Here is a 16,018-nt window from a genome sequence, read left to right on the forward strand (position 1 = left end):
CTGATAAGAGTCATCTTGCATGCTGCATCAGTGTATTGCAGTAAATGAGGGTTGCTGGCCATCTGACATTTCAACCCTGACATGGTCATTGGCATAGTTCATACTCCATACACATGTTTTCCAGGACACGGGGGGTTCTTCTGCCAATACTGCTTTTGGTTCTGTTCCTCCATCCAGATCTTGACTCTCTTCAATCCAAACTCAGAGAAACATGCAAGACAGATACAAGTGGTGATTGCCACGTTTATAGCATTGCACATGCATACATGGATCTAAATGCTGGAAGCATACAGAAGTGTGGTTGAGCAGATCAAGAGAGATGGAAATGACACAACTCTACCAGCAAGTTTAATTCACAACAAAAATCAATGAATACACTGTTTATCACGGCCAAAAGCTATAAAGAGAAAGATTTTTCGGCTCTATGACCGGCAAACTAAGTTTTAAGAACAGGTGTCTTGCAAACCGGGCATGCGTTTTTTAGCAGAAGCCACTGCTTTATACAGTGCATATGGTAGCTATGGCCACACTGCAGCCTTCCTGTTTCATCGTTCCCTTCATATTCTTCCTGTATTGAGAGAGATGAATGAATTACTGAACATCTGGAACGGCTGGAAAAAAACGAAACTTCAGGCGGTCGAGAACAGAGCCAGAAAGAACCTACTTGACAAATACTGCATTTCCATTCTACTTCAGGCGAGAAATGGTTTGCCGAAGTTTCAAAAACTGAATGCTTAGTTTTCCTGAGACTACGTGCAATCTCTTCCTCTCTGAGTCCTGCGTTCACATGCCCAATTCTGTCACCAAGCTCAAGTAGTTCCTGTACAAGGGGAAAATGGAATTACAATGTCCTCAGAATAGCATGCTACAAATACGGCAAAAAGGTTGTTTTCAGAAGACAATTAGCAACCTCATATGACATGTTATCAACATCAAGTCGCCAATCTCGGAATTGGTCATACACTTCCATTCCTCCACGTAATAGAACTCTGGTCTGGAACATCATAATCTGCAATTTAGGTAAATCTGGTGAGAGATCTTATACAAGTTGATAACCAATCTTCAAGGGTACAAGAAAACTTGAATACGGTGAAAGACATTACTTTTCATCATTATCTCAAGCATTACATCCGTCGACAACACATGTAGAACCATAATTCAGTAAATAAATCTTAAAACTCTTAGTTGCTTCAGTATGTCATGCTAGTGGAGCTAAAACCACTTTCTCAACTACAGTCTCATTCAAGTGAATTGTAAACGACTCGAGGTCTAAAGTTATGAATCGTGGTTAAAGCAAGTTGCATGCCATGTCGCATTCATAATGTTGTGTGCAAACATCTACAGCATGGACCAATGAACTGCAGTCCATACTGGCATGCATAATATCAACTCATAAACATTATTCTGCATGTGTTACAGCATACTGAAGCCCAAATAATCCGCCATGATGTCATACCATTTTGGCCATCGATCGCATTGGATTAGTGTGCAGTATCTAAATCCTAGATTAATTTTGATTTCCTAAAAATATAACTCCAATTGTGTTGTCTCTTCCAACTATGACCAACAAAGCATCTTTTGCAATTAAAATGGGAGCCTAATTCTTTTTAAGGTACAAGACTATTAGAATAAGAACCTAAATTTTTAAATCACACGTGAAAATGGAATTGACCTTTAGTTCTCGAAAATAGAATAGTTCAGATCAAGCTTTTCTTAAAGTAAAGAGCCTCAAGGTGCAAAATGTATGTTCAGGAGACTTGCAAATGACTTCTCATCCAAATGTCATTGGATTTATCCACTGAATGACTGAAGACCTGGAATCTAATTCCTTAACAAGTAATCTTGCTCATCTTGATCTGGCATGTGGGTTCTAGATGATAATATCGTAAGCCTCAACAACAATCATTATGGCCCTTCATGATCCTTCAGGTTCTCCATGAATGGTATGTTCAATTGTGAGAGAGAAGATTGGATACTAGAAGAAACATCAATAGAAGCATTGGTAACTTCAATGGGAGACACTGTTGTCTTCATCTCTCCATGCGGACAAGCAGTTAGAACTTTGATATACCATAGATGTGTGCGATGAACACTTCAATCCCATTTAACTTGAACTTAGCAAGCCAAAAAAAGAGTCATGACTTGAAAGACCAATACTGCAATTTTGTTTCTCATATTTTTAAAGCCCAAATAGACCACTTGCTAAGTTGCTCATCCTTATTTTTCCTACATATTAAAAAAAAGAAGATGAATTTACCCTCTCTTAACAGTGTCTCCTTAACTAGCTTAGAGTTTGTGCGCCTCTGTCACTCGAACCATTTTTGTTAAAGCTTAGATGCTGAAACCACATTTATTTACCAGGTGATTTAAGCTAAACATTTACCATTATTATTTTCCGTGCTCACCCGTGCTCAAACTCCAGCTAAATTTTTTTGTCGGCTCTTATATTTTGAGCAAAGTGTGGACCTAGCTTGCATAACCCTGCCCCATCGCCAACGGTCAAAGACAAAAAGCATACAACATCACCTCCACTTAAATCCTAAATCAGAACATGCATTTAACATCTTCCATTGTACAGTAAAAATTTTATAATGTAGAAACTAAAATGCATGTGAAAATTTCCAAATTAGTTGCACCACATAAACAACTCCTTTTCGAGATTGTCTTCCTCAATGAGATATAACCAAGTAATAATATCCACGAACATTAACAAGAAAGGATGCATTCCAAATTATGTTAGTGGAGCGTTACGCACTAAAAACCTTCAAATAAATTATGGCAAACATGTTCCCAAGAACCATGACCAGATTAATCTTATGAACTAACTTCCTGAAACTGTATTATACACAAAACACATTCGCATCATCGTAGCTGATAAAAGTCGATATGACCAATTTGAACAGACAACAGTAAAACTAAAGATAACAAACAAATGACAGTGGAAATTGAAACTACCTCTTGCTTCGGAGCTAAGCAATATCGGATGCCGTTAGTTAAAATTCAGTAAATTAAACTATACAAGCTCAAGAATGTGAAACATACATTTGGAGAAACATCAATATCAAAAGAAACATGGATTCAAACACCACCAAGATATTGCATGAACGAATGCAATCAAATGCACACTCAATGACAGCAATGTATGTCCATAATAAAGAAAACATAAGAGCAACCTCAAGAAAAATGAGTTCAGATTGCAAACCACCATATAAATAAACCCCTGAGATACTGACATACTAAAAGGGTGATGCATCACCTCCTCAATCCCGCCGGGAGTACGGTGATATCCACGCAAGTGGCGAAGATGACCCAACGGCAAGAGACCAGGTCCATAGAACGGTGTATCAAGATTCGAGGGAGAATCCGTGGCCGATGAGATTTGTTCTTGATGGCTAACTCTTCTGGGAATGTAAGGCCTCTGCCATAGAATACCATCTATGGTGTTAAGTCAAATGCCAAATGCATACAAGAACATAGAGATCGGAGCTTTGAAGTACAAACAAGAACAAGAAAAACTACAGATTGATTCGGCAAGAATCAGTTTTCACCCAAAGAAAGGCACGATTAGGAAAAGAATATATAAAGTTCTCTACATGCAGTTAAAGAAGAGAATACAAATCAATGAAAAGCCCCCATCGGAATTGTATCAGAACACCGGAAATCAAGCAAAGAGATGAGACCTTTCACGGCACCGACGCGAAGAGGAAGTGATGATGGGGAAGAATTCAAGATGTACTACTACCTCTCTGTGGATCCGCTCGGCGGCATCAAACCTTCCTCTTCCAACCATCGGTTGATGCGCCATGACGCAGTCCACGGACGCCTCGGCCGCGAACGGCATCCCGGGGGCGCACCAGACGTCCCCGCCCACCGCGCCCCTCCCCTCCTTCTTCTTCTTCTTCGCCCTCCGCCGCCGCGGCCGCTTCCCCTGCCAATCCGCCGACGACCTCACGGCGGCCGCGGCGGGCGCGTAGGCCTGCGAGGCCGCAGCCGACGCGCAGCCGAGCCCGCGGAAGGCCGCCGCCGCGAGCCCCTTCTTCCTTCCCGGCGAAGACGGACGCGGCCGGGGAGGAGGAGGGGGTCCTATCAGGGGGTTCCGGTCGGCCGCCGCGTGAGGCCTGGACGAGGAGGAGGAGGACCTGAACAGGAACCGCCGGAGACCGCGGCCGTCGGCGGACGCCATGGAGAGAAGCTACACGACAACACTATTCGATTGAGTAGCGATTTGGCAGAGCCAAAGAATAATATGATGGCTTCTATTGGAAGAATGTGAAGAGAGCGTAATCCTTCTTTGCTTTGCTTTGCTTTGTAGGGGAAAAGTAGAAGCTTTGTTTTTGTCCTTTAGTTGGTGATAGGGAGGTCAAAAAAGAAGAGAGTAAGAGGTAGATTTGATGGTCAAACTGTGACTTTTGAGCTTATTTACCTTCTTCTTTCTCTCTCTCTCTCTCTTACCATCTTTCTTTAAATCTGGCATGAAATGGAATCATGGAAGAAGAAGCTTTTGCAGATGCCCAAAGGAAGGATCCAAGGAGGAGCAAATGATGTTGATTTAATGCATTTGTGTTCATAAATGTGGGCTTCTATACCAATGACATAAAGTCCAAGAGAATCATTGTTTGTGACCTTTGGAGACCAACTCATGGTGTTGTTTCCTTTCCTTGTTTTTGGTTTTTGGAGAAAGAGAATTGTTCTTTTGTTTGAGGCCTTCTTTTACCCTTTGGATATGATGAGGTTTCAGTGCATTGGAATTCTGCTTTCTGAAATGCTTTCCATAAAAAACAATTCACTAATTTTCTTTTTCTTGTGTAGATTGCAGAAAGAATCCCACAAGAGATTTATTTCCAATCAATCTATCTTTTTTTTTTGTTTTGTTTTTTCAAAAAAGACTGATAACAAATTGTTTTTTTTGTTTTTGTTTTCTTTTTTACTACAAACAAAAATGTTGCCAAGACAGTGCCTTAGATCTTGCTCAGACAACAAACAGCATTGCCACTTGATAGGCATTGCAATGTAAGAAGAATACATGGCACACCATTGTAGCAACACCAAGATTAATGGCTTTTATTGAGTCCCTGACACCTTCCTTCCTTCCTCCTCCTCAATGCACCGTCTTCCTGTACTGATCTGTGGTCACATTTATGAACTCCTGCACCTGAAATTAACTTTGCTTGGTCTGCAGAGAGAGCTCCATGTTCTTTCTATCTTTGCCTTGCAACAGAAGCTGAAGCTTGTCATGTTTCTTGCTGTGCTCTCTTTACTGTGCTGGAAATTTCTTGATGCATTTTATTTGGTTGCATTATGTTTCCTGCACATCATCTCTCAAAATCTTACTGTGTTCATGAGAAAAAAGAAAGAAATAGAATTTTGTAGCCAATTGTACATCTTCTCATAAATCAAAGTCATCAGCCATTATTAGTCTTAGCAAGCACACTGCAGCAACTACTGAATTCTATAGCAATTAGATACACTAATTTGATGATAAAATGGTCAAATATCAACCAATCATGTTGTTTGTATTATTCTATCATACAAGATTAGGAGGAGGGCAAAGTTTCCTCACTTGCTGTCAAAGTACAGGTACTAATCTTGGCTCCACAGCTAATCAGGTCTCTGCCTTCTTGCCAAACCATTAGATAAATCCACCACCCCACTTGGGATGCTGTGTTTGCCAACAATTGTTTTGTTCTGATATGTGAGAGAGAGAGAGAGAGAGAGTAACTTAGAAGCATCTAAAGTATTTATTTTAATATAAAATATTAAAATAAAAAAAAAAATTAATTTACAAAAAGAAGAAAATATACTTAAAATTATAATCCTCCCAAAAGCTTTACTCCTATTGGGACTGCTAAAGAAGTATTTATCGACACCTTAGAACACACAAAAGAGGCGCAGGGTACAGAGTTCTTGAAGTGCACCTTTATTCTTGCACCAGCAACAAGGTTCTTGTGCCTTTGTCCTGCTTTCAACCCTCACCACAAAGCAGGACATGTGACTGCTCAAGTGTCAGAGAGAAGGAAAGGATCCCTCGGGTGTAGTATTCCGATGAACTGGTGTCGTCTTGTTAGCTGTAGGGAAAAGACAATTAGGGGAGAAGAACAATGAGCAAGGGATCCTGCGTACCAGCAGGCTCTCTGCAGCTGCAGCAACCACCCTGATGGGACCTGTGAGAACAAGAAAAAGCTGCTCGACAGCTGCAATTGGTGCTGTGTCCAAATCACACTAGATTTCTGTTCTGCTGCCATAAGGAAGAGTCTTCGGTTGGAAGAGTTTCATGAGTCGGAAGTCCAGCCTCTCTTTTCCATTTTCTTTTAACAACAAGGTGGCATACTCTATTAATTTAAGTTCTTTGGAGAGAGAGAGAGAGAGAGAGAGAGAGAGAGAGAGAGAACTAATCAAGTGAAACTTGTATTATGGTTGTCGACATAGATCAAAGCCTTCAGGTATCAGCTTTGCAGCTCAATCTGCTAGATAGCTCTTGCATCCCTGATGATGGAAATAGTGAGTGCCTTCAGCCTCAAATAGCAAATGTATATAGGTTTATTTTTTTGCAATACAGAAGAGGAAGTGACATTTACATTGACCAAGGAAGTGAACATTCTAGAGTGCAGAATATTCTTCAATCAGTGAGAAATGGATTTTTTAACCTGAAATGATATGCTTGATGTATTTTCTAGTTGTGCAATATGGTCATATTCTTTGGCAGGAAGAGATCAACGACAGCTTCAGGTATCAAAGGAATCGGCAGTAATGCATAACTTCATACCTTCAATTTCTCCATCATTTCCTGCTTTCCTCTTTTCTTTCTTTTGATAGCCTATAATTTCCAAAGAGCATCAACTTTTTTTCTAGCCATTTTTAACTCAATTGAAAAAGCTTTGAACCACAAGATTCAACCTTGCATGGGTATCACTTGAACTTCTGTGATGCTAAATTAGACAGCAAAAGCAGCAGATGTGGATAGTGAACATATGTCAACATAGTCACATGTGAAGACACATTTTTGTTATATTCAATGCTTGCCTTCTCCATAAATACTCCATATAGGATTTCTAACTTTGCAACCAAAACCCCCCATTCACCAGCTTCCATTTCACTACCAATTTTAAAATCAATGGCAAAAACTGAAGACCCAAAATTTCAGCCTTACATTTCCCTTCACAATCATAACCAGCAAGAAAGCAGCAGTGTGACAAGATTTTGTACAAAATTACAACAGGAGTGGGAAACCTAGAAAAATTAATCCCACCAAACCCCACAAAGGACTTATATACAACAAGAGGTAGTCAACCCTGCACAGCTAGCTCTTGTAAGTGCTCTATAAACACTTGCAAGCTCACATCATCTGTGAAGATAACTTCGGAGCCATCTGTAAGCAGAGTCTTCTGGGTCACAGAGGGATTTAGCCTTGCCAGTAGGAACCTTGCCTGGCTCCCATGCTGATCACACTTAACTAGCTTTGGCACAGGAATGCGATCGGCTATGAGCGCCTCAGCATCAATCTCTGGTGCCTCTAGCAGCTTCCTCAAGTTCTCATGGTTTGGGTCCTTGTCATACCCAAGCTTCCTCCACTGGGCAATCTTTGATCCATAGTGAATCACTATGTGGAAATAAGAATCGAAGAGCAAAATAACATCTGGAGAGATTGAGCTAACATCAAGTAGTACGGGAATGGGTGGTCCATCAAACGAGTACTGGAATAGGGTAGGCTGGATCATGATAAGTGAACCAACCACCCCTTCCCGATTCAGCATCAGCCTGAAGAAGGCGGTCTCATCTGGGGTGCTATTAAAGACATCAATGAATTGTGATCTACGTAAATAATATATGAACTGTGGAAAGAGGGAAAAGTTAGATGACAACCGAAATGTTGATGGATCTTCTGGCACATAATCCCCGAATTTAGCTGTGAAACGAATAAGCATTTTATCCAGCCATCTGATGACATCCCGAGCATGGTATTCCTCAGCCCTATGGACTGCAAGTCTGGCCATGACAGCAGCAGCAGCCTCTTGATCAAACCCTGCAGTAAGCTCTGGCGAGTGGGGCTTAACCCATCTTCTAGCAGCAGTGGTCACTCTTAGGCGAAATCCACCATTCCCATGACGATAGCGTGTCATGAACTGAATAAAGAGGACAGGTGGTGGCTCAACATTGTCAGTGCTAACTTGGAAGATGAAAGCGATGCATGTCTTGCTCATGAGTGTGCTCATCTTCCACGTATTGGTTCCACCATGGCCAATTTCCTTTTCGCTCACTGAGTTGTTCTTTTTTCTAAGAGACATGCAAGGTCCCAGTGCCCCACATATCTTAACTTCCTTGGTGGTCACAATCTCAATGGTTGCATCAAAGTTCATATTAAGATGGTCTGCACCTTCACGTTTAAAGATGTGCCTTAAACATTTCCTGAACTGCTCTGACTCGAATGAATCTGCAAGCACTAAAAAACCACCAGAGCTTTCAATCGGATATCTTATCTCAGCAGTTCCAACCTGATCAAGAGAGCAAGCAAACAGATCAAGAACAAATGAACCATCGACCAATCTATGAGCCAGTTGCTTGTAGAAACCACGAGCTCTATCAGTGAAGGGAGCATTGCCATTTACAAGATCTCGGTGTGTCCTTATAGATTTACTTAAATCAGTCTCTGCAATCATTCCAGGACCAATAGTTGCTGGTCCAGATGTGAACACCATTACACGACCACCAGCATTAGCTGAGCAAACCTCTAGAAGAGCAACCGCTGTTGAGATTGCTGCACCTGTAGCCCTCGAAGGGCGATGACCAGGTAAAGCATTATGTGTGGAGTTAAGTTCTTCAACCCATGATGTAAAATTGAATTCACATTCAGACACTGGTAGTAAAAAGCCATGTTTTTGGATGGATTGAGCCATTCCCAATTTGGAGTGATTAGAGACTCTCATAAGCTGCTGGATCTGAAATTAGCAAAGCCTTAGTCGAATTCAGACCAGGAAGGGTGTTATTATCCCCAGGAGTGCTACGATCATAATATAAGCAACAAATAATGCTTATGCAGGACCATTCTTTTTTTTAAAGTTAACACTTTAAATGCCAACAAAATCCAAAATCCCTGACAGCAAAAATATTTGAATGCAAGATGTAACTCAAAAAATATAACCTGAGAAACAGCCATGCCCCTCCAGAATGCACAAGCAAAAGTGTTGAGTCTACATACCCGCTTTTTAATACTAACCTAGAGCCAAAACAATATAACAGCACATATACAATATAAATACATAACTTTTAAGCAACCACCGTACCAAATTACTTTACTACGGAAATGCATGGATCAATTCATTGCAGTTAGCTAGTCCCAAAGAAAGTTGAATCCATTTATTCATAATTAAATGTCAAGCATGAATATATCAAAACATAATTCTAAAATGCTACATGGTGGTTGCACAGGCAGGGATGCTTCATGGTCGTGACCATGCTCTCCACGTATGCAAATGGTGGTCACACATGTAGTCTTTGTGTTGATGCTGCATAAATAAAAATATTCTATATTGAACTAAAGACCATTACTAAAATACGTCTGGATAGGCTTTTGCAGATCCTTTGCTGACCAAGATATAAACAAAAAGAAAGGATGACAAGAAAACAGAGACTTTATAAGCACAAAGCTAAGACTTAATGGCACCCAGGTAAGGCATAAACTGGCCTACAGGAAAGTCGCAATAGTACGGATAGTCTGTGCTAACTGGTCATTTGGTTTCTTCAATCAATGACATCTAGTTACACTGAGGTTTGCCTTAAGTCCAGGAAAACTGAATCAGTCATTTTGGGTCTATCAAAGAAGAAAGGATGCAAATGGTTGGTTATTCACTCAATCTCAGCTACTCAGTTCATCTCTATTCAGACGGCCAAAGTTGATTTTTGGTTGATATGGACTTTTGAGCAGAACTATATATTTATCAGTCATTTTGTTCTTAAATTACATCCAGTATCAGCTCAGTTGAAAATTTACGATCAATTAGCTACTTGTTTTTACTTTCAAGTAACATTGTAACATTTTAAGTCCCAAAAGGAGTCTCTCGATAAAGTTAAGGGTAGTCATGAAATTCCAATGCTCAGTATGTGCCTTTATTCCTTAAGAAAAACAAAAATGTGAAACTCTCTTTTCTCCTAAACCTTTCTTTTATCTGTCATGATGTCATTCGAGGGTATTTTAGACATGAGAAATAGTTGTTCTATTATACTTCGGATTGAGTAATAGGATCCTATGATATAGCTTTATAAGCTACTTTGCTCATCACTTGGCCATTTTTCTTCCAACTTTCCAACAATATTACTTTTTTACTTTTAATCTTGCTATGAGAAGGCTAACTTATCTTCATTGAGCTAGAATAGCACCGGTTAGACAGTGAAAAATACTGGTTGGTACTGAATCAAGGTGTTTCCAATGGCTCCCCATGATGAACTATGATGTTACGCTTCCAACACAGTCTGCAGAAGTACCAAGGGAATGTTCAGATCAAAGTTATGAACACCGTACCGTACTGGTGTACCAATCAACTATCGGTATGGTACATATCGAACTGTACCGAGCTGTATCGAGCGTATCGACAAGTGTAACAATGTACCACCCGTACTGGTCCTCTATCAAACTAGTATGTACCGACCATACTAAACGATATGGTACGATATTGCAAACCATGGTTCAGATAAAACTAAGTCGATGCAGATACTAAAAGTAAGACGTGTTCTAGAAGCCTAATATGACCAAGATACCCTCAATAAACTGAAAGGGATAAAATGACCAATTTATATGCAAAAACATATGTGCTCGACAAATGTTGACAACTCCAAAGTTGGTTGGACCTAAAATAGAACCCAAAAACTCCGACAATGACAAATGAGAACTTCTGAACATTCAACAGCTTCTCAGAACCTCAATATTTCTGATATCTTCCTACAACTTTTGCATCCTTAACATCTCCTTGAGATTCCAGCATATAATATAAGCTATCTCCACCCACAGCTGTCCAATGGCAGATGCTTGTGACTCATCATTTACAGCCTTGCTGAAAATTTTGGCAAAATATTGTATTTGTTTTTACAAATGGAAAGAACATGTACAGGTGTTGATAAATTATGTAGGATATTATGCAACAATCACCTAGGAAGACCTATTCCCTATTAAAACCACTGTAAGGCTGAATTCTTATCATAACTTCCCCCAAGGAACTACCTGTGACCATAAAAGGTAACCACTTACTCTTCTCCTATAAATTGGGTAGAGTGCTCATGATATGAGCAATAAGGAGAGATTATTCTTATACCTTCTCCCCAATATGATTATTGTAGAGATCAATGAAAAAGTGAAGGACTAAGACCATTTTGACCTAAGTTCCCATATCCTTAAATCATGTCTCTTCTTTTACATATTTGCTCTATCATTTTATTATATGTTAGAGAAAATTTTTTATCAGGATTTCTGTAAGTAAACAACAATTAACATGATTCCTTATCATTTTAAATTCTGAAACTATGAAACCACTATTTTATTTAATTTTTTAAACATGGTCTCCAAGGAAGACCCTTTTATGATCAAAATTGTCATCCACAATATATTTTGTTTAAAAATAAACATTTTTTATTATCGGGATCTTCTAAAACTACATTCTATAATAACCAATTATAAAGTACGGATATGTTCCACATTGTACACTGCCAAATAACATCCATCTGATCACAATTAGACCATGAATATCTTTTAAGGTCATGTAACAATTATCAGACCACAATTATCCAAATTATAAATCAATAGACAAATTTAATCATTTTATATTTTTAGAAATAAGAAAATTATAGAATGAACCATCTTTCCGTGATCAACTGAGCACAGAATAACCAAGAATGAAGTTAGTTAGAGACCTTCAGCACAAACTAGCATTAAAAGGTCCTAGTTAAGAAAGCAAACTATTACTACTCGATTCATATCATTTAGCACTTTTAGTATCAAAAAATTGTCCAACTTAGTTTGTATTGTAAAGAATTGTCATCAGAAATGATATAATCCAACTTTTAACTACATATTATAGTCCAAACTTAGCTCACAGCTTATTTCCTAATACGAGACTATGGATAACAATAAGTCGATGTGATGATTACAATGTAGGCCTTCCAGATTTGTTCGTCAGGCAGAAACGAATGTTCTCGTTGTAAATATAATTTGATCAATTCATGTTGCTAATACCAGCACGATTTCAGCACTGAAGCAATCATAAGGCATCCTCTTTTTTTTCTGCTCATTGAAACATAAGCAATCTCCTTGTCCTCCACCAAACAAACAAAACTAGAAAAGTAATCTATATCTCCACTAGTTTTTTATTTACTCGATGGTGAAACGAGCTTAAAAGATCATGATCATTCAGAAAGGTAAGTGAGAATTACCTTCTCGGAAGTGAGCTCCCGATCACCACAAAACACCATAACCTTGGGGCAATCAGTGTATCCCAGATCGTGCACCCACACCATTGATCCAAATGAGATAAGCCCGACCATCGTATTCTCCGGGAGCTGCGCCACGACATGCAAGATCTCATTTTTCAGCGCTCGCAGCTCCTCCTGCTCCGAGCACACATCAACCACGAAAACAAATGCTGGCTCCAGCACCCGCGATGCGTCCAGCCCTGACAGCGACGACGAGGACGCCGAAGCAGACAATGACGACGGTACCGACGACGAGGACAGCCCGAATCCACCACGGGGACCAGGATTCGGGCGGGGGTTCCTGGCAAGGGCGTACTCGACGGTGCTGTAGGTGGGGAAGAGCTCGGCTGGGAGGTTGTTCTCGCCGATACCGGCGTAGGTTCTGGGAAAGGGATTCTTGTGGGAGCAGAAGGGACAGGTCCAGAGGGCGCTGCGGTAGTCAACTCGGGCGTAGGGGTTGAGAGCAGCGCGGCAGCTGGCGCAGAGGAGGGGTTCATAGGGGAGGACGGGAAGGTCAGGGAGGGGCATCAGCGGTGAGCACATCACGCTGAGGGGGACGACGAGGGCCGCGGCGTCGCTCCTCGACGGTGGCCAGGCGTTCCACGGCCATCGGAGGCCCTCGATCGCCTCCAACTCGGCAAAGTCCATGATGTCGTTCGCGGCGGCGCGGCGGCGGCCGGGACGGGCGCCGTAGCATCCGAAGAGGGCTAGGGTTTGCCGTTCGGCTTCATCTGATCATGTATTATATGTCCAGGATTAATAGATTAAGAGGGTTTTACATATACATCCTTGTGGGTTAAAAAGAAGAAGAAGCATATTTGCCTGTAAATTATATAATACATATAATCTTTCAAATATCTAAATCTCTTATTTACCTCAAAATATTTTTTTAAAATAATAAAATTTCAAATGCATTTTTATTTCCTAAACATAAATTAGAGGATAGAAATACAAGATACTATTTTTTTTTATAAAGATACATGTACATTGCTTAATAACAACTTGGGAGGTATGTATGTGTGTATATATATATATATATATATATATATATATTTATTATTATTATTTTTTTAGAGAGAGAGAGAGTATGATATCACTGTGAGCTTGATGCCTGCCTTGCAATTGGAGGCTACAGTGGGGCCCACATGTTGGGCAACCAATCACATGGGCGTCAAACGAGCAAGAAAGGTCTCGTCTTGCTTTGGTTTTATGATGCCGGCGTTGTTGCTGACCCAAGAACGTCCCATCCTCCCCCCTCCCACACAAGACTCTGCAGTGGGCCCATCTATGACGTTAAGCTGACCTCAACTATCGCCTCCACGCGTCTGGTCTTTGAGACAGCCACGTGGATGAAAAACAAATTACGATATATATATATATATATATATATATAGAAATCCACTACCGGCCAAATATTTAGGGTCTCATGAACGAAACAATCAAAACCACTTGCGAGCCATCGTCAACTGGTCCGCTTTCCCCCCTCCACATCCAATCGTGCCGTTGTTCGATCCACGTCGGCGCACGAATTACACGTGAGGTCAAATCTAATTCCACGACCCGTAATGACCCCAAGACGGTCCGACTCCGTCGTCCAACAGCAACGGTCAAAGCGTTCTATGGACCGCTGTGACCACCATCGTCAATTTGCCACGTCCGGAAATAGAGAAACGGAGACCCAACCCTTGAATTTGACCACGTTTTCAAAGTGCTTATAATAAGAACTGAGCAGGATCAGTGAAGGGACAACCTGAGATGGAGGGCGATCTCCTCGGGGCCTTTTTCCCGGAGCTGCCGCTCGATTACTCCTCCGCTGCCTTCTTGTTATCCGGCCTCATGCCAGAGTTCGACGCACCCCGGACCGCCTTCGTGAGCTACCTGAGGCAGGACGGTCCGCAAACGATGGTGGAGCGTTCCGGCTCGGGCCGGAACATCCACCGGAGTCTCATCGAGATGCTAAGGAGCATCCCCAGGGCGGAGGAGCGCAGGGCAGCGGCGGCGAGCCGAGGGTTCCGGCATATGATGAGAGAGCGGAAAAGGAGGGAGAAGCTCAGCCAGAGCTACGCTGACTTGTGCTCGATGCTTGCCTCCGGATCAAAGGTCTTATCTTATCATATCCATGTCTTCATCGATGATTTGCTGTTGATGAACTGATCGATTGCTTCAGCGTTGTGCAGTGTGACAAGAACTCGATCGTCAAATCGGCTACTAGGCACGTACAAGAGCTGAAGGGAGTGAAGGAAGCGCTGCAGCAGCGCTACGAGGAGCTCAAGGCCAAGGTGCTGGGGAGCGATCCGACGGAGGGGGAAAAGGTTAAGATTCGTGCGGCAAATCTATCGTCTCCGATGGACTCCATGATCGGGGTGCTTCGTTGCTTGCAGAGTATGGATGCGACGGCCACAGCCATTCGTGCTCATCTCTCCAGCTCCGAGCTTTCTGCCGTCATGAGCATCGACACCAAGGTGTGCAGAAACGTACATTGCAATGCTAGAATAGAATTTTGGAGTGCATTTACGAACATGTTTATGTGCTTGAATTACTCCATCTTTAAAGGTATTAATTTGAGACACAGTGTTTCAATGATAATGGCTATCTTGCTTTTGAAAGCTCAGAATGCGATATATGATACATGTTTTGCTGTTTGAAGAACTCGTAATGGACACTTATCCAACTCAAGAAAGCAATTGTTCTTTGGAGTTCTATTAAGAATTTGCAGAGTTGTTTGCATATATGATTCTTGTTACTACTTGCTCCTATATCATAAAGCTGAACTCATTCATAAAGGTGAATTGGAGCGACAACTTTCTGTATGTATTACTGTTGTCAGGCAGTGTGCTACTTATATAACTCCATTTCTAACTCAATATTTTTGTGCGTGTAATAGATGGCAGCGGCTGATGTGGAAAGAGCCATAGAGGGAGCTGCAATGGAAGCAGAGAAGAGACTTCGTTGCTAGATTGCTGGAATCAAAACATGGTCACAACAGTGCCTTGGAACTTTGCAACCAAGTTCTCTCTCAATCCTCCTTCTTTCGACGATTTTTTGGCCTTACTATTGCCTCTGGTGTTTTGAGATGATTATTTATCGTGTGGGAATCTTTCACATTTGTAAAACAGCAAATTTCAGCCTATTAGTGTCGTCAAATTCGGACCTGTTGACTCAAGACCTGTTGACTTCCTGCAGGTTTCTTAAGGAGAAAGAGAACATGATAATAAAAATAACAAAGAGCACATATTTATATTAGATAAAATTATAAAATATAAAATTTTTAAATGTGAAAAAAATCAATCACCCAACAAATCTCCTCATCCTCGCCTATCTATCTTAATCTAAATCTTTTTCTTTTGTTGTATCTAATCATAACTAATTGAATTAATTTTATCATACTCTCTTAATTCAAAATAATTATAATTTAAATTTTTTTCCAAAATTAAATTTTTTTTTTGCCAAGGTTTTTGTAAAGATTTCCACAAGCTAATCTTTGGTGCTATGATAGTTCATTTATTTATTTTTATCAATCAATTCGTAAATCAAATGATATCGAACTTCAATGTGTTTGGTGTGC

General features: G+C 40.8%; 3 protein-coding genes and 1 long non-coding RNA gene across 5 annotated transcripts; 1 reads left to right on the forward strand and 3 right to left on the reverse strand.

Annotated features, from left to right (window-relative positions):
• Window positions 1–221: 221 nt before the first annotated feature.
• Window positions 222–4,284, reverse strand: LOC135645752 (uncharacterized). Of its 2 annotated transcripts, none has more exons than XM_065164426.1 (5): window positions 3,740–4,284; window positions 3,257–3,418; window positions 911–1,009; window positions 665–820; window positions 222–568 (listed from the first exon to the last, which is right to left on the reverse strand). In XM_065164426.1, the coding sequence occupies exons 1-5, from the start codon at window positions 4,181–4,183 to the stop codon at window positions 437–439; spliced, it is 993 nt and encodes a 330-aa protein (XP_065020498.1). In that variant the 5' UTR covers window positions 4,184–4,284; the 3' UTR covers window positions 222–436. The 2 variants fall into 2 exon arrangements, with proteins under 2 accessions (XP_065020498.1, XP_065020505.1); XM_065164433.1 differs by having other exon boundaries at window positions 3,743–4,282.
• A 603-nt stretch (window positions 4,285–4,887) lies between these two features.
• LOC135672402 (uncharacterized) lies at window positions 4,888–6,808 on the reverse strand. Its single transcript, XR_010512965.1, has 4 exons — window positions 6,764–6,808; window positions 5,916–6,483; window positions 5,561–5,685; window positions 4,888–5,305 (listed from the first exon to the last, which is right to left on the reverse strand). It is a non-coding gene; the product is annotated as an uncharacterized LOC135672402 (long non-coding RNA).
• Window positions 6,809–7,122: 314 nt separating this feature from the next.
• LOC135645760 (protein transport protein SEC23 G-like) lies at window positions 7,123–13,203 on the reverse strand. Its single transcript, XM_065164447.1, has 2 exons — window positions 12,415–13,203; window positions 7,123–8,933 (listed from the first exon to the last, which is right to left on the reverse strand). Exons 1-2 carry the CDS (start codon window positions 13,099–13,101, stop codon window positions 7,284–7,286), a joined length of 2,337 nt encoding a protein of 778 aa, XP_065020519.1. The 5' UTR covers window positions 13,102–13,203; the 3' UTR covers window positions 7,123–7,283.
• Window positions 13,204–14,208: 1,005 nt separating this feature from the next.
• On the forward strand, window positions 14,209–15,603 carry LOC135672057 (transcription factor BHLH148-like). Its single transcript, XM_065180509.1, has 3 exons — window positions 14,209–14,553; window positions 14,631–14,915; window positions 15,338–15,603. The coding sequence occupies exons 1-3, from the start codon at window positions 14,209–14,211 to the stop codon at window positions 15,407–15,409; spliced, it is 702 nt and encodes a 233-aa protein (XP_065036581.1). The 3' UTR covers window positions 15,410–15,603.
• Window positions 15,604–16,018: the final 415 nt, after the last annotated feature.

Source organism: Musa acuminata, chromosome BXJ1-4 (assembly GCF_036884655.1).
Source record: "Musa acuminata AAA Group cultivar baxijiao chromosome BXJ1-4, Cavendish_Baxijiao_AAA, whole genome shotgun sequence".
Classification (NCBI taxonomy): Eukaryota; Viridiplantae; Streptophyta; class Magnoliopsida; order Zingiberales; family Musaceae; genus Musa; species Musa acuminata.